Below are 22365 nucleotides of genomic sequence, written 5' to 3' on the forward strand. Positions count from 1 at the left end.
GAGAGAGAGAGAGAGAGAGAGAGAGAGAGAGAGAGAGAGAGAGGTGGCAAAGTATGAGTGTAGTGTTTCATAACTCGAGGCATATTCAATGTACTGTAGGAGTTTTGTGTATTTTACATATTTAGTAAGCGTAAGTATGTAGAACATTTGCAACAGGCTATATTTTTCTTAAGCTTTACTGTACAGTGCTGTATTGCACATATATATTTTTATAAGTATTTTGCAGATATATCTCACAAACTGAATATATTAACATTCAAATTTCATGATTACTACAAAATACCAGTTAGGATAATCTATAAATAACCATATATGAAACTGGTGTATGCTATATGCTATAAAAATTGGCTCCCAGTCTTGATAATATACTTTTTGTGCAAATGATATACTAAGTAAATTACAAGGGTAGGATGGCAATTTGCAGTAGCCTAGCAGCCTGCTGCCTCCCACAACACAGGCCTATTCATGCAGGTATGGGAAAGACTACTGTAAATAACCTATGAAATGATGCAAGGTCAAATTGCAAGTACATAACATCAGACATACCTGTTACCTAAATAAATAAAAGTATATCTTGAATTCGCCTGAGTTTAAAATACAATATCAATAAGTCTACATTAAATTTAACGCTTCATTTATAAAGATATTTGTAAAGAACAAACACTGATTATCGATGCATTTACTTTTGTAATAAGCATTTTTTCTAGCGAATGATCATTGTAAATTCTACGTGATGTACCGGTACACAAGATGTATTTTTAATAAAGCCTCTGATTTGTATCAGCATTTCTTAATTTTGCTCCTAGAAAAGCAGATATTATCCTGAAAATTTTTTAAATCTACATACAAAACAAGAGCTGATGATGTGTAAAGATTTCTGATGAAAGCAAATTTGTTAAAATGAAAAATATTGTGACGCAGTTCTCATATAACAAACTCAGTAAAAAAATTTTAAGGGGTTTTCATAAACATGTAACACTGGAAAGCTAAATACAAAAACCAAAATTTAAGAAATCACCTTTTGCAAAGGGTGTTCATACATAGGTAGTAAAGGACATGCAATTTTTTTGGATAAATATCACAAACATTTTATTTAAATACCATAATATCAATTACAAGGCTGAGTTAATTGTCTATGTACACAAAAACCTCCATGCAGTGAATGACCTTGCAGTGGAATTCACCATGTAGCAACCTGACTGGGAGTATTAGTGAGAGCTCACTATCCTACTGAGAAGCTGAAAATACTGGACAGGGTTGCCTTTGGTGTTTCGATGCACCTCATGTATGAAGTCAAACACTGAATGGTTTTTTAGGATATATTTAAAAAAAAAAAGCCCATCAATCTTCATGAGCAAGCTGTGAAAATGGAAAACCAATCTTGGACTACATCTAGTATTTAAAGATAGGAAAACAGAATGAACAAAACAAGAAAATCTTAAGTGGTAAAAACAACCAGTGTATACAAAAATATGGTAAACGAATTGGACATGCTCATTTTCATGTAAAATTCTGACTTCACTTACATTTACAATGATTAATCAAAGCCCACAAAATCCTAGCATAAATGGAAATATTATGCAATAAAAAACCATTTACTATCTGTTTTCAACACTGTCAGTTGTACAAATATGTCAATGTCAGCTGACAAAGGCTCTCTAATCCTGTTAAATAAATGTCAATATTTGACGACAACTGCTCGCAGCCGTGTTTGTAAAGTAACCATGCATATCACTCAATGACTTCATGACTACAGTAAAGGTACTAGATTCCACTGTCACTTGCCAGGGCAACGCCAAAGGGTAGACATCTTATTGCTTTCTTCATTATACTATCCACATTGAACTTTTGATGAGTATTTGTGTATATTGTATGTTTGTTCACTATTTTTCCACTTTAGTATAGAGAAAAAACAAGACCAAAGGCCTTGTGAGGGGTATGAATGGTCATGTTGGCACTTTATGTCCCCTGAAAGTACTGATTTTCATAATTATTGTTTGAAAACAGGAATGATGGCACTGTCTTTCATCTTTGAATTACATATAATATGGCAGAAGCTTTTCATCATCTACCTGATCCAACCAAGCCAAAGTCCTAGCCATGAACATTCAGATGTCCAACAATTTAGCATTCCTTGACTGCAAGTGAAGCTACAATCTCTTCTTCTGTGTGATGATGGTCTCCCATGTCACATGCATTCATTTCAAGCTAACAAATACAATCTTCTTCTCTGACCTCCTCTAAACTTGAAAGGTGTAAACTGTTAACATTTTAATTTTTGTACCTTGTAAGGATAAATTTCCTTAAAACACATTTAAAAAAAAAAAAGGAAAACAGTAATGCACAGTATACCCTCGCCAAGGCATACTTCCCCTCAATCAGCCACTCAGAACACACTGTCTTGCTAGGCTACAGTGTACTTCAGGTTAGCTTTCACTTCAGTGATTTTGATAATTAATTCTTTATTGCACTACACATGGTTATGTAATAAGTTTTTAAATAAAAAAAAAGGGAAATAACAAGAGAGCAAGAGAAGCAGAAAAATATTTTTTATTTACATGAGCCATACCTACATGTTTCAGGATGAGTTAACTGAAAAACTTCACACAACAGTAAGTAATATCTGTATATCCATACAGATTAATACAAGGCTACTGATGACGTTTTAATATTTAATCAAAACATATTACTACAGGCAGTCCCCGGTTATCGGCGGGGTTCCGTTCCCGATGGCATGACGACAACCGAAAATCGCCGCTAACCGAAAATCGGCAATAATAGCACTGATCCCTGGTTAGCAGCGCCGATAACCAGTTAGTGGCGCCAATAACCGGTGATCAGCGGTGCCGATAAGAGGCATCAGCGCCAATAACCGGTTATCAGTGCCGATAACCAGTTATCAGCAACGAAAATCTGGTTATCGTCGTCGCTAGACAAGCGCCGTAAAACCAGATCGCCGGTAACCGAGGCTGCCGATAACCGGGGACTGCCTGTATTATTAATATTTGCAATAACAAAACAAAAGTACATGACACGAGACAGATTAGAAGCAACACCGGATGTGTTATAAGGTGAACTGAGATATCCCTTATGTATATCAAATTACCACATTAGCGCTGCTGTATTTTACTGATACTTGATTAAGGGGTACTATAGTAACTTTATTAGTACTTGCAACAAAATAATTGAAAGTAAAGTACATAACACAAGACAGAAAAGTATATGAATGCATTAACTGTAAAATTTTATCGAATTGCTTGCAGTTCTTTAGTCAATATATTTAGACATAAAGGAAACGATGAAAGATACCCAGTACCCAAAGTGTCTTCTAATCCTCCTAAACCAAGCCCTGAATCTTGAGTGGGATGGAAGGAAACTTGTCAGATAGGAACCAGGAAAGCTACTATAGTTTAAGCATCACTATAGGGCCAAGGAACAAGGAGACCAGGGGTCTATGGTTGTTCTCATGTAGACATAAGGAAGCCTGTAAGTCAAGTTTCTAACTTCATAACATAATACAACTCTAAAACCTCTGAACTACAAGATAGATTATGGTCCTTTCCCTCAATAAAGAGGAACCTGTAAATCAAGTTTCTAACTTCATAACCGAATACAATTCTAAAACCTCTGAATTACAGATGAATCCTTTCCCTCAATGAAGAGGCTTGACAATTTCTCATAAGGGCAGAGCCATTAGCTTTCCTTCTAGATTTTCGGTGCCTGAAGCAGTCTGACACAGGTGCCAGAGGAGAATTATTAAAAATAAGTTCCAGCCATTCCATGTCCAATTTCCTGAGATCAATAAAAAGCAGAATGGAAACTGAAGGAACCATGTCAGATAAACTGACTGGAGTTGAGCTAAAGTGGCCAAGTTGGTGAGCAGAGGAAATATGTGTAGAGTCCAACAGTATTAAGGAAGAGATCCTCCCTTTCTTCCTTTGACTGTCAGGAGGAGATATACCCAAGAGGCTCAGATGGAGCTGTGTTCACTAACACTGAAGGGAAGCACTATTATCAAGGGCCCCCAAGGGGAGAATGTCAAGCCATAGTTTCCCCTCATTCAGGAGGCCTGTTAACCGTACACAAACCAATGATGCTGCACTCCCTGGGTCCAAGAATGGGAGAGGGGAGTTAGACTATCAGTGAAACAGTTGGGAAAGTTTGTGAGCACCTCCCTCCCACAGGCAAATGAGAACAACATCGCAATCACATTATAATGTAGGACAGAAAGTAATTCCACAGTTAAGCAAGCATTACCGCAGTGTACTTTACTTTCATGGTATCATGCCATTATGATGTTGAGGTCATTACATCAAGAGCATGGAATTTGTTTTGGTCTCATGAAAAATCTTAATCATGGAATTAAATTCCTCTACTGATTAACAGAAACATGACATTTTGTCACTTTTTTAACTACCAAATTCCATAATATGGATGGTACTATAATGGGTGAAGTGAATTGTAAGTGTATGAGTCAAAGCAGGAAGGAGTTTTGCTGAAGCTGAGTCGACAGGCTAGCTGAAACATTATAGCATATGAACAATTATATCGAGGAACTATGTCAGCAAGCAACGCTCAGGTGAATATGCAACAGTATATGTCAAGAGAGTTTAAACAAAAAGTGTTTACTATACTCAATTCAGCAATTACAAAATGAAATATGCCTGTGACTGTTGTCTTGGTTTTGTTTTCTCTATAGCCACTCGACCATATATAAAAGACGGCTGTGATGTTGTCATTTTCTCTACAGCCGCCGACTATAAATGAAATGCACCAGTGTCGTCTTGTTTTCTCTATAGTTACCCTACCATTAGGTGACTACTAACTGGGAAGCAAAATTACACCTGAGCAATATGGTATTTGAATAAACCTAATATCCATAAATGTGCATATTTAATTTTTTCCTCTTTAATGAAGATATACTTTAAAAATGAGGATTTATTTTAAGTCTTGCCTATGATCGTTTTTGTTATGCCAAATCTTAAATGTATCCTCATCATTTTAAAGTTATCCATCATTCAATAATCTGCCATGAGATGCAAGTCTTCGAAGTTAATTCATTATTTATCAATAAAAAAAAAATTATGAACTCACCACCAAAGTCAAAAGCTCCACACCAACCTTGCAATGAACATATTAAAACTATATCTAAGGATCTGAGTTTATACTCACAAAATGCATGGAGATGGAGTCTCAAAACTGTTGAGTTGAGAGATCTATACATTATCAGCACTTTCCAGCACTTTATGACCAACTAAAGATTTAATCCACAAAGGACATCATAAAACTAAAAAAATAGATGAATTCTGAAGCCTACCTGATAGAAAATCTTTGCAGACTTACGAGACAATTAACAATCAAGCACATCACTTACCTGGGTTGCAATCAGTGAGCAGCGAGCAAATGGACAACAGGACCTTGGAAATGGTAAGAGCAGGTGACCAATTATCCTTCAAAATATCAAGACATATCACTCCTTGTGAATTGATGTTGCAGTGATAGATACGTGTGCGGAAAGTTACCTGTAGAAAAAGACAACGTTTAAGAACAGGTCTCTTTGCTACTTTTTGGCAAGATGTGACAAAATTCACCAGGTTGTGAAGATTCACTTACTATTATGAAATCTGAAACAATTAATATTCCATACTTATTTCTTAGGCCAGAACCATAAAACCAACAAATAACATCACCAAAAAAAAAGCAAAACCAAGTGATATGTAATATAAGAGGGCAACAATACTTTTTTAAACACAAAAATTTTGGCAGTGTAAGACAACAGATAACATCAAAGCATTGATCACTAAGCCACACTGCCATAAATTTGGGCTACAACTTGATAGCAAGCACATCTAAAACCCTTATTAATAGCAAAAGCTATATCATGACTAATGTGAAGCATACATAAGGTTCACCTAAATTAAAACTATAAATGAGCATACAAAATCTTTTGGAAACTAAATCTTTTCTTTGCATTTAATAACTACACTTAACACTTTCCCATCCAATTGACGTAATATTACGCAATATCACCCTACCCCCCGTCTTCTCTGACTGACGTAATTTTATGTAAAATTTACCGAAATTTTTCGTACATGTGGTAGGGGTAAATTTTTTTTATTTTTGGACTGTTGATGGTTTCCACAGGCTAAAGCATACCTTGGACCGTGTAACTCAGGCATCAATACACCAGCCAAGCAGTTCCTAAACTGCGCATGCACAAATCCCTGGCATAGTAAATTTCTCAGAATGAAATCAGCTGATCCTACCCACGCTTCTCTCTCATATCTTACATTTTTTTTTATAAAATGTAGGATTACATTATTGGAAACACTCTGTTTCGTACCCTCTTTTTCTATAAATTTTTTAGTTCCTGCACTGTGCATGCGCAAATCCCTGGCGTAGTAAAATTCTCACGACATCAGCTGATCCCACCCATGCAGGCCTGGCAGGCCTGGCAGGCCACACTTCAGCCAGAGACCATGCGTGCGAGGTTGGGTAAACACGTGTGGCTGTTGACATACAGTGACGTCAATAGAGAACAGTTTCCAACATGCTTTCGCAAAGTTTTTATGGTAAAACTAGCAGAAAACGCGTTAGTGCATCACATAAGAGACGTCTGGATTTTTGGGCAGGGCTTTGAATCTCATTTTTTCATTATTATGTATATTGATATTTAGAGAATTTTGTTGGCTTTCTCATAAAAAATAATTCATTCGCCTAACTGTTATAGCTTTTGAGCTACGAACGATAATGTTGACAACGGTAACATTTTTTTTAATTTCGAACAGCTTATAACGTCAAAATGAAACTGTTGCCGTTACCAAAGCCATTTTTCTTGACTCTCACTTTATTCCTCAACCTTTCCTCTACATTTTTGTATATTTACAAAGTAATTTCTATGAAAAATATCCGAGCTAGGGCTCTTCAAAAAAAAATTTCTAGCGATAATTCTCACCATATGCCGGGCAGCGTGCTCTGTTTCTTACCCTATTTTCTATTAATTTTTCACCAACTGGACTTATTCCTTTTTCATTCTTTTATATGTCAATATTTAGAGAATTTTGTTCGCTTTCTCATAAAAAATAATTCATTTGCCTAACTGTTATAGTTTTTGAGCTACGAACAATAATGTTGACAACGGTAACTTTTTTTTTCGTTGATCAACTTATAACGTCAAAATGATACTGTTGCCATTACCAAAGCCATTTTTCTTAACTCTCCCTTTATTCTTCAACTTTCCCTCCACATTTTCGTATATTTACAAAGTACTTTCTATGAAAAATAACCGAGATAGGGCTCTTCAAAAAAGATTTTTTTGTAGCGATAATTCTCACCATACGCTGGGCAGAGCGCTCTGTTTCTTACCCTCTTTTCTATCAATTTTTTCACCAACTGGACTTATTCGTTTTTCATTGTTTTATATGTCAATATTTAGAGAATTGTGTTAGCTTTTTCATAAAAATAATTCATTCGCCTAACTGTTATAGCTTTTGAGCTACGAACGATAATGTTGACAATGGTAACATTTTTTTTTGTTTTGATCAACTTATAACATCAAAATGAAACTGTTGCCGTTACCAAAGCCATTTTTCTTGACTTTCCCTTTATTCTTCAACTTTTCCTCTACATTTTCATATATTTACAAAGTAATTTCTATGAAAAATAACCGAGATAGGGCTCTTCAAAAAAAAATGTTTTCTAGCGATAATTCTCACCATAGGCTGGGCAGAGCGCTCTGCTTCTCACCCTCTTTTCTATCAATTTTTTCACCAACTGGACTTATTTGTTTTCCATTGTTTTATATGTCGATATTTAGGTAATTTTGTTGGCTTTCTCATAAAAAATAATTAATTCATCTGACTTTCATAGTTTTTGGGTTACGAACGAAAATATAAAAATAAGTAAAGAATTTTTTTTTTTCGTTAACTCACATTTTTTCGTATTTAGAGGGCTGGGACTCTTATTCTGACTATTCCACCATAAAATATAAACATTTAGAAAAAAAGGAAAGCAAAATGAACGTTGTTGGCATAAAATTTCTATTTTTGCTTAATTTTCGAAATATTTATTTTTTCGCACTATCGAGCGCTCCCAGACACATTGGGACTCATGTACCCTCAGTGATGTGATAACTATACAGATAGGAAAGGGTTAAACATACTTTACATTCATCTTGCACTACCCTCTTTGATACAGTCCCAACCCCACTGGATATCATAAACCTTCAACAAATCCTGAAATACAAACCTTGGGAGGTTTAAATGGATATTCAGGTGAGAAGTGAATATCTAAAAAGAAAACACCTCCTTCATACACAGAGCCAGGAGGTCCCAATATTGTTGACACCCATTCATAAAGGTTGTCACCCTTTGGCCCAGCACTGCAATTGGGAGGAGGATCCAGAGTGATTTCGGCCAACTCCTTCTGTATCCTGAAAGAAAGACATGATATCTCTATGAAACATATCAAGTAAACAAGGGGCTGGCTAACCTTTAATAAGGGCTTTGATATAGGTCAGTGCTGCTCATTTTAAGTACCCTACACCACTACCATAATTCTTCTTTTACTAGCCAACCCATAGTGTATCTTAGTACCCATTTTTTTTAATAGCATACGGCACCTTTGGCTTATTTCCCTGAGTAGCTAGTTCACTATATTTCATCAGCACCTTTTCTGGACTTATGCAAGGTGAATGGATTACTGAAGCTTTATATTTTGTTTATCATTAAGGCTTTAGGTATTGTTCTGAAAACATTGGTTTTATTTAAAACAAATTTTAAAATCATCTGGAATTGCTTAGTTTTGCCATAATTCTTGCACCCTTTTCTTTCAGGACCAGTCTAATCATAAAAGCATCCTTGAAGGTTGCAACAGGATACATGCATATGAAGCCATTATTCTAACTAAATATGGCACTCAGATTGCAATCTTTGCTTAGGCATCAGCTATTTAATAGCTTTTAACATAGATGGAACATGGTGCCAATAACATTAGGTGCCTTGGTGACATCCTGCTAATAACCCAAAGAACACACTTTCACTCATTACTGCTTGTTTTATCATGATACCAAAAGAATTAACATATGGCTTTTGAGTTTACTTGGTCACTGGGTGACTCTTAGCTGGTGATAACCTTTTAGTGAATACCAATGAAGGTAATAAAATTTAACTACAGTTCACTTATGCACTAACTGAATTATAAATAACATAATGGAAAACATAAAAAAAACAATTATTAGACTTATTTCCAAAGAAAAAACTTTCAAATCTTCCCTGTAAGTTATAAATTGTTATGTACTAATCAGTCTAAAGTGAAGCAATAAGGTGAGCTAAGGAGTAATGGTTTAATGGTATGTATTATGAATAAAATACAAATACTGTGTCAGTAAAAGGATCCATTTATTTTTCACAACCTTGAAGAGTGAAGAAAAAATACAAACTCAAGACTGTTCCCTTACTGTTACCATATGTACTTGCATGTCATGTGACTTTTGAAGGCCTAATTTTGAAGCTAATTTTAAGGGGGTCGCACCATACATGAGATACAAAATTAGTGTATGTAATATTCACATATTAGTATCGTATTATTAAATACAAACATAACGAATGTGCGTCTGTTCCTTGGATCTTTTACAAAGTAATGCTTTACTTCACTGTACCCAATAATATTGTATGTATTCTCATATTACTATTGTATTATAAAATACAAACACAGAGATCAATGTTTTGGTTTAGAAGTCAGCTGAGGGCGATTACAAGGTAAGTTTATTTTGCCACATTTAACTCAATTCTGAGAGATTTTCTCGCTTCTAGTTAGCATATATGAATCTTTACTCTACAGGTATTTATATGGGACAAGGTTATTTTTCGTTATACAAAGTGTTTTAAGTCGAAATTTTACTTAAATACGTCTCGTTGTGAAGTAAATTTAGTTATTTTTTTCATTAATAGAAGGCATTGGGAACATATTTTTTGCGTACAAAAATCAACAGATTCTGTTCTCTATTTTCACTCGATTTCATCATAATACGAGCTTTACATATTAATTTTTTATCAGTGTGAAAATAACAGTAAAATGTGTTCCTTCATGGCAAGTAGTTTTAATTAGTATACTTTTCTCTCCTATGTTATTTACGGTCGAGCATATCGAAGTTTATGGGTGTTTCATCCATGTTACCAATGCACAATTTACAGTTATTGGCAGCTTGAGCATTGTTTTCTCAGCTTCAGTTACAACTTGCCAATCTTTTCTCCATAGTGAATAAGGGTATAATATAAAAATATATCAGTCCTATTCTACTTCACGTCATTTGTAACATAACTACTGTACACTAATTTTTTACTATCGTACAATGTTGAAATACGAGCAAAACAGCTGCTGTTATCCAGTTCAGCTGTTCATAGCAAAACAGCTGTTGTTATCCAGTTCAGTTGTTCATAGCAAAACAGCTGCTGTTATCCAATTTGGTTGTTCATAGCAAAACATCTGTTTCTCGATCAGTTGTTTATGGCCGTACGTGTTTATGCAAAGAGTATAATGTTACTAATGATACTTTTATCATTCTCTTTTACTTTTTTAACTTATTTAACTAGAAGATGGGATAGATAAAGAGATGGAGGAAAAGAGGTTAGTCTATTGTAATTTGGTCTCTCGAAAAAGGAACTCACATGCTACACGAGATACATGATAAAATCTTTTTTTTAAGGTGAAAACTTGGGGGTCGCATGATACGCGAGATCACAAGTTACAAGAGTACAGTATATAGAACAATTGTTAAATTGTTGTTCCAAATATTCTCTACACTATAGCCATAAAATAAAAGATCAGCCTCAAGCTTTGACATTCGTTATCATAAACCTTTTTACTTGGCATGAATCTTACCTGGTGTTAGCCGATAGGCAAGGAGATACAAGCTAATTTTAACAGTAGTGTAGTTAAATATCCAAATAATAAATTTATAATGCATATTTATAATATGCCAACCTCTCCCTTTATGAGATTAGATTTGGAATGAGTTCCTCGCCTCTCTCCTCTATATGCAAATTCTGCGTGAAATCTGCCAATTCCAGATCATCATCTACTCCTTTTTGCTGGATTCCCTGTGGCTTCCATTAAGTCTTTGTCCTGATACCTCCATAGCTATTACTTTTCTGGTTGCCAGCTCCAAAAGATCTCAAACCACTGAGATCTTTGTCTGTTTTCAAGCTGTTGGATCCCCCAGCCCACCTTTCATCCATTTCCTCATTCATATTGCATTGTCCCACCACACTTTGGCCATGAATCCCAACATACTATATTTCACCCAGGAAGCAGCTATTCTATTTCTTACTGTCTTCTCAGTCCAGTGTCCCTTCATGGTAACTGAAATGTTCCACTTTTTTTCAGAACTATCCTTCTACCACAATATGGTTCTCCACTATCCTAGCTTCCCCTACGCTCTTATATTCTTCAGACATCAAAAACCTTACGGCATGTATATCTGGCATTTGTGAGAACCCCTTGCAACACCATCTGCTCCATTCGGTACACATATTTAATTTAACCTAATTATTTCACACAATGGCAATTTCGCCATATCCCCCCCTTTTTTTTTAATCACTTTCTAGTCACCACTCCACTTATAAAAGGTAGTCTAAATACTACAAGGAAATGCCTAATTCTACATAGTTTGAAAGGTGCAACAGGAGGAAAACCTCACAGTTGCACTATGAATCAATTGTCAGGAGAGGGTTAGAAAGTAAGATGCAAGAATGAGAATATGAACAGAGGTAGAGTAAAAGCAATGAAAGGGGTTGCAGCTAAGGGCCAAAAGGACGCTGCAAGTAGCCTTAAGTAATGCCTACAGTTAAGTATACCTTAGTTTTACTTCAGACCACTGAGCTGATTAACAGCTCTCCTAGGCTGGCCCAAGGATTAGACTTATTTTGACGTGGGCTAAGAACCAATTGGTTACTTAGCAACAGGACCTACAGCTTATTGTGGAATCTGAACCACATTATAGCAAGAAATGAATTTCTATCACCAGAAATAAATTCCTCTAACTCTTCATCAGCCGGCCGGGGAATTGAACTCCAGTCCATCGACTGACAGTCCGCAGCTCTACCGACTCAGCCTACAGTGCACTTCATGCGTTGCACTGATGGCACTACCCCCCTATGGAAGTCAAATTGCATGATCAAGATATTGTCACCAGATGATAGTGTCCTATCAGGCAATGAATCTGTAAAATCCCCTGGATTTTACTGCATACTTAAAATATCATATGAAAACTGTTTCTTAAGCACACAAGTACTGTTACAACACTGTGCTCACATCAATATCAACATCACCTCTTTCAGAGTTTAAAACTTCACTGCCTTGAACAATCAATACAGTTAACATTGGCAGTTTAATAAATATGAGTCTGTTGTGCTTGTGTGTGCATTCTGAACAAATGCAAAGCATTTAATTCCATAATTGTATTTCTGGGACTTGGAAAACATTTATCCACAACATTGATATGCAGATGCCACAGACATGCCCAGTCCATGATGAAGTCACTGGTAGTTGCACAGCATTGACTACTAATGCCCTTCTCACCTTCCATGATGTTCAACATGCTTATTTATCCTGGTTGTAAGTCAAAATGGACATAAATCGAACCTTAGAAAGTAGCCAACATACTGGGTAGGACATAATGTTAAACCTCTCCTATATAAAGTGCCTGCATAGTACTGTAATGTAATGTACAACCAGTATTTCAATCTTTTTACCATAATATACTTCTATTGATTAATTTTAATCATTTATGTAATGTATATTATGTACAGCGCAGGTAAGCATCGAGTTACAAAGGGGTTAGGTTCTTGCATGCATGTTGGAAGTCACTGCATCACTAACTGGAGACTTTGCCGCTCCCATAACGTCACATTTTCTTGCTTGCAGCCGTCAATTGGTCTATGTTAATTTTTATCCTTTTTTGTTTTCACTGATATTGATCTTAGGGATCACGTTAAGAAAGATTAGCAAAACCACTCAAGGCAGGGTTCACTATTCTTTAAAGAAAGATTATTGGGTTTATTACTCTTTACATGGGAATAATCGGGTTCGCTGTTCTAGACATGAACATTTTGGTAGACATTTGATCCCCAGGGCTAGTACTAAACAACGAAAAATACATTTGATCCCCCCAGGGATAATACTAAACATGGAAAACAGTATAGATGAATCACTGTTTTCCTGTGTTTGGTACTAGCTCTCATGTGGGATTGGAGTTCAGACTGGAAAGGGTTGGCCATTCTTTACATGGGGACCATTGGGTTCGCTGTTCTTGACATGGAGATGTTGGGTTTGCTAATCTTGACATGATCCATTTTTAGTATAAACATTTTCGGATAGTACATAATGTAGAATAAGGAAGAATGAAAGAACTTATTTTGCATTTTTATCTCCTTGAGGTTACAAGCATGAAACGTAAAAGGAAAACTATTCTTTCCATATGCCATTCCTAAACTGAGCTATAATAGCAGAGCAATGAATGGTTTCATTTCATTTACATTTGTATCATACCATTTTAGTGCATGTGCTATTGTAGGCAAACTTTCTATATTTTCAATGAATGGTTTCATTTCATTTACATTTGTATCATACCATTTTAGTGCATGTGATATTGTAGGGAAACTTTCTATATTTTCATCTAGAAACTGGTTGGCAAATCTGTTGGTCATCAAAAGACTCCACTTGATTTCTCTTATCCTGAACAATAACTTTCACACCTTTGGGTGAACAAAAATTAAAGGGACTCCTCCCCTTATCAGTTACTGTCCAGTAGTCACTTGGCAGTGCGATGTTCGAATCTAAATTTGGGTTTTTCAGAATCAGATAAATCTTATTCAGTCTATGGTAGAGGCTTCTGAGCTGCTACTCTGAGTCTCGTAGTCATCATCAGTCTCTACATCGAGTAGTGATAATATTTCTTCAGGCCAAAGATTTTTCTTTCACGTTGGATCACTCATTATGGGGGGTAAATGGGGTCAAAATAAAAAGAAAATGATATTTTAATGATAAAATAAGGTTTGTTCATACTTACCTGGCAGATATATATATAGCTGTATTTCTCCGAAATCCGACAGAATTTCAAAACTCAGCACACGCAGTGTGGCCAGGTGGTTAGTACTCATTCCCGCCGCTGGGAGGCGGAATCGGGAACCATTCCCATTTTCTATTCAGATTTTCTAGTGCCACTGTCTCAAGAGGGGAGGCGGGAGGGCACTAAAAGATATATATCTGCCAGGTAAGTATGAACAAACCTTATTTTATCATTAAAATATCATTTTGTTCATGACACTTACCTGCCAGATATATATATAGCTGAATCCCACCATTGGAGGTGGAAGAGACAGAATAGGATTTAGAAACAAATAAATGTAGGCTGATTGACGCCTTGGTTCCTTACCTGTTAGCATAGCTGACTTCGAGTTTATCTGTCACCCAAGCCTGCTGCTGCTAATCCAGAGTCTCCAGCAAGGTAGGGACCTATAAAGCTGGAGAGATCCAGATGACCTGTCCAAGGGGCGTGACCACAATAGTGACTAGATCATGTTACCATACAGAGAGGGAGAAGGAGCAACGACCAACCACCTGACCGCCCTATCTAAGGTAAAAGAACCTAGCATAGGCTAAAAATTGGGATGTCCACCAATGGCCACCCAACAACCAGAAATAGACAACAACAAGATTAAAAATACTACCTAACCCCTAAAGGATAGGATGAGTATTGCCTTCTTCTCCCAACATAGTGTCTGCGAAACGCACGGTCCCAGCGAAGAGCAGTCTTCAAATGTCGTCTTCACATCTCGCAAGTAATGCGGCGAACACTGAATTACTTCTCCAGAAGGTAGCACCAAGAATATCACTCAGAGACATATTCTTTTGAAAGCCATGGAAGTCGCGATAGCTCTAACTTCATGAGCTTTTACTTTCAGAAGTCTCATGTCACCTTCTAAGCAGGAGGAATGAGCCTCTCTGAATAACACTTCTTAAAAGAATGCTAAGGCATTCTTGGACATGGGAAGATCAGGTCTCTTCACCGAACACCACAGATTGTCCGATGAGCCTCTAGTATTCTTGGTCTTGGCTAAGTAGAACTTAAGAGCCCTGACAGGACACAAGACTCTTTCTGACTCTTGCCCAAGTATTTCACAAACCTTTGATTTCAAAAGATTTGGGCCAAGGGTTTGAAGGATTCTCGTTCTGGCTAAGAACAAAGGATTTAGGGAGCATACAGCATTAGGACCCTAAAGCCAATATGTTTGCTAATAGCCTGCACTTCACTGATCCTCTTAGCTGTCGCCAGAGCCGTTAGGAAGACAGCTTTCCTCGTCACGCTTTTGAGGGAAGCCAAGACAGAGGTTCAAAATCACTAGACATAAGAAACTTCAGGACAACATCCAGATTCCAAGAAGGTGTCCTGAGTTGAGGAATTTTGACAGTCTCAAGGATCTTAAAAGATCGTGAAGATCCTTGTTATCGCACAAGTTCAGGCCTCTGTGTCTAAAAACTGCCGATAACATACTTCTATAGCCCTTAATCGTCGAGACTGCCAGTTTATTCTTATGCCTCAGATAAAAAGGAAGTCAGCTATTTGTGGTACAGAGGTCGTGGACGAGAAACTCCTTTACTCCTGCACCATCTTCAAAAACAGACCACTTGTACTGGTAGACCGCATTCAAGAAGGTCTCCTGGCATTGGCGATGGCCTTTTGCCACAGATCTCGAAAAGCCTCTTGCTCTGGCCAACTTTGAGATAGTCTGAACGCAGTCAGACTCAGAGCGGAGAGGTTTTGTGGAACCTCTTGAAATGCGGCTGTTTGAGAAGGTCCACCTCAATGGAAGCGTTCTTGGAAAATCCACTAGGAAGGACAGGGTCTCTGGAAACCAATCCGCTGCTGGCCAGAAGGGGCTATTAGAGTCATCCTTGCTCCTTCTGATCGTTGCAAACTTCCTTATCACTTCTCCCAGGATCTTGAAGGGAGGGAAAGCGTAAAGGTCGAGTCCTTTCCAGTCCCAGAGGAGGGCGTCTATGGCTAACGCCTCCTGGGTCTAGGACAGGAGAGCAATAAAGGGGAAGTCTTGCCGTCCTGGACGTGGCAAAGAGGTCCACTAGAGGACGCCCCCAAATTCTCCACAACTCTAAACATACCTCCTTGTGAAGAGTCCACTGGTCGGTAGCAGCTGATTTTGCCGACTGAGAAGGTCTGCTCGAATATTCTCCACTCCCGCAATGAACCTCGTGGAGAATAGTGACTCTTCGAGCATGAGTCCAGAGCAGGATCTCCTCGCAAGGATAAACAGGGAACGAGATCGAGTACCCCTGTTTTTTGAGGCACGCTAGAGCTGTGGTATTGTCCGAGTTGACCTGGACAATTCTGCCTGCCACTTGGGCTTGAAGAATTGAAGAGCCAGAAAGATAGCACCCAATTCCTTGAGGTTTATGTGCCAGGACACCTGTTCCCCTCTCCAGGTGCCTGACACTTCCTCCTCCTAGTGTTGCTCCCCATCCTTCCCTGGACGCGTGGAAAACAACACTAGGTCGGGCTCTGAAGGCGAAGAGAAACCCCTTCTGCAAGCTTCAAGGGGTCGAACCACCACTTCAGATGATCCTTGACAGAAGGAGATATCGTCAAAATCTCTTCCAGATTCTCCTTGTCCCTCCAGTTCTCCGCCAAGAAAAACTGGAGAGGTCTGAGATGGAGCCTTCCCAGGGAAACAAACTTCTCCAGCGAGGAAATGGTCCCCAGCAAACTCATCCATTCCCTCACCGAGCATGTTTCTTTCCCTAGAAAGGACGAAACTTTGCTTAAGCAAAGCCGTTGCCGTTCTCGGGATGGAAAAGCTCGAAAAGCCACTGAATCCATCTGAATCCCCAGATAGACGATGGACTGCGCCGGGATCAGATGGGACTTTTCTTGGTCACAAAGAAGTCCCAAGGACTTCGTCAAATTCAGTGTGAAAGTCAGGTCCTCCAGACACTTCTCCCGAGAAGAGGCTCGTATGAGCCAGTCGTCTAGGTAGAATGACACTCGAACACCCGCCAGGTGAAGCCACCTCGCAACGTTTTTCATGATCACCGTGAAGATCATGGGAGCGGTGCACAAACCGGGCAGAGAGCTCTGAACTGGAAGACTCGTCCCCAGCACAAATCTCAGGTACTTCCTTGATTGAGGATGAATGGGAACATGGAAGTACGCATCTTGTAAGTCCAGAGAGACCATCCAGTCCCCTGGTCTTAAGGCCCCTAGAACCGTCTGAGGCGTTTCCATCTTGAATCTGTCCTTTGAAATAAAACGATTCAAGACACTTACATCTAAGACCGGTCTCCACTCTCCCGACTGTTTCGGGACTAAGAAAAGCCTGTTGTAGAACCCCGGAGAATCCAACTTCAGAACTTGTTCCACGGCTCTTTTTTCCAACAACTGCTCCAGGAGGTCCAAAAGAATCTGTTGCTTCTCTCGGTGGTAAGACGGCGACAGATCCCTGGGCGACGTGCAAAGGGGTGGAAACATGAGAAAGGGGATCTTGTAACCTTTCTCTAAGACAGTTAGAGACCATGCGTCCGCCCCTCGTGTTCTCCAGGCTTCCGCAAAATAAAAAAGCCTGGCTCCTACCGGTGTCTGGAGGTGAAAGAAGTCACTTTTTTCCCCTAGGTTTAGAGGGGGCCGCTCCTCTGGTAAAACCTCTTCCTCGCGGAGACGATCTAGAGGAAGAAGTTCCTCCATTTAAAGGGGCTTCTTCTTCCTGGATGACAAACACTGAAGCAGACGAAGAAGAAGAAGGAGCTGGAGGACGCCGAGAAGAATGAGCCAACAGGTCTTGCGTGGCCTTCTCCTTAAGACTAGCGGAAATGTCCCGAATCAAGGACTGGGGAAACAGATGGTTGGACAAGGGAGCGAACAATAATTCTGCCCTTTGCGAAGGGGAGACAGACTTAGCAGTGAAGTCACAAAACAAGGCCCTCTTCTTTAAGAGGCCCGTACCAAAGTGAGACGCCAGCTCTTCAGATCCATCCCTAACTGCCTTGTCCATACAGTTAAGGACACTAGAAAGCTCCCCCAAAGTAATAGAGTCCGAGCTTGAGCTTAAGATCCAAGGCTCCCAAGCACCAGTCCAAGAAATTAAACACCTCCATGGTGCGGAAGAGACCTTTGAGATGGTGGTGGGTCTCTGACAAGGTCCAAGAAACCTTAGCAGTAGGCAGATGAGACCTACGGGAGGCGTCGACAAGACTGGTAAAATCCCCTTGAGAAGAGGAAGGAACTCTAGGGCTGAGATCTTCTCCCGTCTCATACCACATACCAGCCTTGCCTGAAAGCTTAGACGGAGGCACAGCGAAAGAGGTCTTGCCATGGGACTTCCGTTCCTCCATCCACATGTTGACTTTCTTGAAAGCCCTCTTGGTCGCCAAAGAAGAAGTCATCTTCAAAAAACCAGGAGCTCTCCTAGCTTTGGAGGAAGCTAGCTGAGAAGGAGGAGAAAGAGGAGCCGAAGGCTTAAACTTGTCCCCGAACAAGTCCTTAAGCAAGCTGGTCAAAACTTGGTAGTCCGAAGAAGAGGAAGCAGACGAGAGCTCGACTTCAGCAGGATCCGAATCGGCAGAAACCTCTCCCGCCACAGCCGGAGAAGCAAACGAGTCACCCAACACTTTAGAACGAAGGCCTTGAGGTCCAATCCGAAGAAGGGATCTCCTTTCTCAGAAGAAACAGAATGCTCCGGGCGTCCTGAAGAGCAACCGAAGGAGCGTCCAGCGAGCGTCTTGGAGAGCGTCCCTGAAGAGCGTCATCACAGGCGCCACGCCCAAAAAACCGGAAGAGCGTCCCGACGGCGTCCTGAACAGAAGCGTCCTGAAGAGCGGCGGCGTCCACGGAAGAAGCTTCGCGGCGTCCTGTTGACGAGCGTCACGGACGAGGAGCAAGAGAGCTAACAGGGCGACAAGGCGACTTAAACAGGAGAAGGAGACGACGAACGCGGAGCAGGAGAAGGAGACTTCCTTGATCTCTTGACAGGCAAAGTCAAGTCCTTGCGACGACGAGGAGCAGAGTCTTTCTCGGCAATAAGAGAAGACAACTGTCGCTGCATCTCCAACAAAATCTTCTTAGCAGGCGAAGAATCCTGTCTGGGAGGAGAGACAATCCTATGGGAAGACGATGGGCGAGGGGACGCCTTCTTCTTCCTCACAGGAGCAAGAAAGGTTCTCTCCATAGAGCGGCTGGGGCGCTCAAACATCCTCATCAGACGAAATCCTAGACTTCTTCTGCGGTGGAAAGGCATCAAAATAGCTAGCCGGCGAAGAAGACTGACGAGCAGCGTCCTCTTGAACACGACTCCTCTTGAGAGGGACGAGAGTCCCTGACGAGAATTCCACCCTTTGCGCGGGAGGACGCCGAGGACGAAAAGCAGTCCTTGAGAATGCGGCGCCGAAGCCGCATCTCTGGCAGCCTGGGAAGCGACAACAGGAACTGCGAAGGGACGTCAGATCGGTGGGAAGCCCCCGTAACCTTCTTGCGGCTTTCGACATGCCTTCTCCTGAGTCCTGGGAGTCTGACAGCGGTCCAGGCCTAGAAGCATTATGGGGCCGATCTGACGCCCCTCCACAACACTGGGGGCACTACACTTCACAGCACTTTGGAGAGAAGTCACTTTGTTCTCGAGCGCACGGATAGAACTCATGATCTGCGCGCCAGGCCGAACCCTCCACAGACACAATATCAGGGCCCAAGGCAAAACCACAGGGACAGGTGCAACATCAACTACGTTGGAAATATCAGGAGAGGAAATACCCTGACTCTTGCACACACTCCTGGAGGAAGACCTCCTAACCCTGTCACGCTCCAACTTGCGAACGCAATGAATCATACGACTTCCAGCTCGCATCCGATAAAGGTTCACACTCCTTACATCGATCATCTATAAGACAAACATGCCCCTACACCTCAAACAAACAGAGTGAGGGTCTGCCGAAGCTTTCGGCAGCCTCACCTTACAATCACTCATACAACATACACGGAAACTAGCAGAACTAGAACCAGACATAGTTAAAGAGAGGTCATAAGCAAAATCCAAAACAATCCAGAAAAAGCGTGTGCCAATCCACAGTCCAAGAATCAAAACCAAAAGTCAAGAGAATACTTAAGTGGGAATAAGCAAGTTAACTAAATCCAGAGGCGGAGGTACTGTAACAGATGTTAACAGTACCGGCGACAGAGAAAATCTGAATAGAAAATGGGAATGGTTCCCGATTCCCGCCTCCCAGCGGCGGGAATGAGTACTAACCACCTGGCCACACTGCGTGTGCCGCGAGTTTTGAAATTCTGTCGGATTTCGGAGAAATACAGCTATATATATATCTGGCAGGTAAGTGTCATGAACAAATCGATAGTTTACCACTGAACGCCTTAAGCTTAGCGGGAGGTGAGAGGTAAATGTCCTCTGTCAGACAGTCTTTCTGTTACAAAAAAGGTGCCACTTACCATTAAATTAGTTCACAGCACTACCAAATGGTGTTCCTACAATTTGTAATGAGTTAAGTGTATTTTTTGAGCTTGATCACTGTGGCATGAGAGAGAGAGAGAGAGAGAGAGAGAGAGAGAGAGAGAGAGAGAGAGAGAGAGAGAGAGAGAGAGAGAGAGAGAGAGAGAGAGAGGAGAGAGAGGGAGAGAGAGAGGGAGAGAGAGAGAGATGGGGCTCTCAATGACATGTAAAAAAAGTAACATTCTCTACCATAATGATTATATTCATTTTTTTTTTACTAAGAATTCAGTAGATTACCTTTTTACATTGTTGCTTTCCCTTACCATGAATTATACTAGCGAGTATTGCGTCACTCATATTGTGCTGTAGACTAGACTTGTGTATTGTTTTTAAGAAATGTATTAAAAGGATATTATCAATCTTCAGTTTTATTGTAATCATCGATATCAAATTTTGCCTAGTAATATCACTTACTTTTCATGTTTGTAACTTTACCCATGTTTACATCTAGCCTACATGCGACATTTCGCCCTACGCAAAGACACACTAATTAGCTTTTTTTTTTTAACCGGGTATAACACATATATTTAAAGTACACAGGATATTTTATCACTGTTAGTATTATATTTCATTTAACTAATTAATTTTTTGCCATCTCAGTGTTTGTAACTTGCCCCACATTTACATCTACAGCAATATGCTTCGATAGTAAGCCAGTGGTACTTGAGCACAAAATAAATTCTGTTTAACTTTATCTCTCTTGACTGATGAATATCACACCATAGTAATGTACAGTATTGGAAATTAGTCTGCTATTAATGATCTCTAGTTTTATCTCAACCAATTTCCATTTCATAATGTTACAAAACGTTTTTGCGATGTTAGTGTATTATGTGTGGAGCACATGAGTCTAATGTTTGTGTTTGCATTTACTCAATTTTTTTTTTTTTTAGTTTATTCTGAGAATGGTAATTAACTCATGGTTTTGCATGAGAAATTTTGTAATATTTCATCCTTTTTCTTTTACGAATTAATTTATGAATTTATCAACACTACAGACAAACTTTCCCACTGCCTTTCCTACTACCCGAACATTATGCAAACTGAACCTTCTTTTGAACCTTTTGAACCATCCAGTACTTGCAACGAATTCTTGTTGACAGTCATCACCTGCACATTCCCTAGGGGTCTGAAGCAGACTTCCTGCCTTTGCCTGAATGTAATAAGGTTTAATGGTGTTTGTTTTTTAATTTGGTCTTCTATCCACACCACTGATAACTGTTCCATGTCTTGAACTGGCCCTTGCCTTTGCTTTGTAGTTACAGTAGAGTTCATTGAAGCAAATCTTTACAAAGTTTCATGTATGCATTCTCGATCCTAAAGATATGTCAACTGTTGAATGTGGAATTTCTAGTCATGTGCTATTGTCCTTATTCATTTTCCTCCATACTGATTAATCACTTTGTTTTCATTCAAAGTTGATATCCTTTCTCACCTTTTTGGCTGGATGAATTGCTGATGATGAGTGTCCTTTTTGTTGACATACTCACGGATTATTAAAAACTTTTGTTCGAGAGAGAGAGAGAGAGAGAGAGAGAGAGAGAGAGAGAGAGAGAGAGAGAGAGAGAGAGAGAGAGAGAGAGAGAGAGAGAGAGAGAGAGAGAGAGAGAGAGAGTGTGTGTGTGTGTGTGTGTGTGTGTGTGTGTGTGTGTGTGTGTGTGTGTGTGTGTGTGTGTGCGCAAACATTTTTATCGAACACATCTACAGAATGCGTCAAAGAGAACTTCTGCATGCAAATATTTTAGATGGATGAATATCAAACTGTTGGTCAATCCTTCCAATCTAACCAAACATTCTTAAA

General features: G+C 39.6%; 1 protein-coding gene across 1 annotated transcript in view; it reads right to left on the bottom strand.

Annotated features, from left to right (window-relative positions):
* The window catches only part of LOC136828004 (ubiquitin-conjugating enzyme E2 E1-like), a 39083-nt gene that overhangs the window by 10575 nt on the left and 6143 nt on the right, over positions 1–22365 (bottom strand). The window contains exons 3-4 of the mRNA XM_067085616.1: positions 8248–8431; positions 5375–5522 (exon numbers count right to left, since the gene is read on the bottom strand). Of these exons, the coding sequence (XP_066941717.1) occupies positions 5375–5522; positions 8248–8431 (332 nt within the window). The remainder of the gene's footprint in view (positions 1–5374; positions 5523–8247; positions 8432–22365) is intronic.

The sequence above is a fragment of the Macrobrachium rosenbergii genome, chromosome 42, assembly GCF_040412425.1.
Source record: "Macrobrachium rosenbergii isolate ZJJX-2024 chromosome 42, ASM4041242v1, whole genome shotgun sequence".
Lineage (NCBI taxonomy): Eukaryota > Metazoa > Arthropoda > Malacostraca > Decapoda > Palaemonidae > Macrobrachium > Macrobrachium rosenbergii.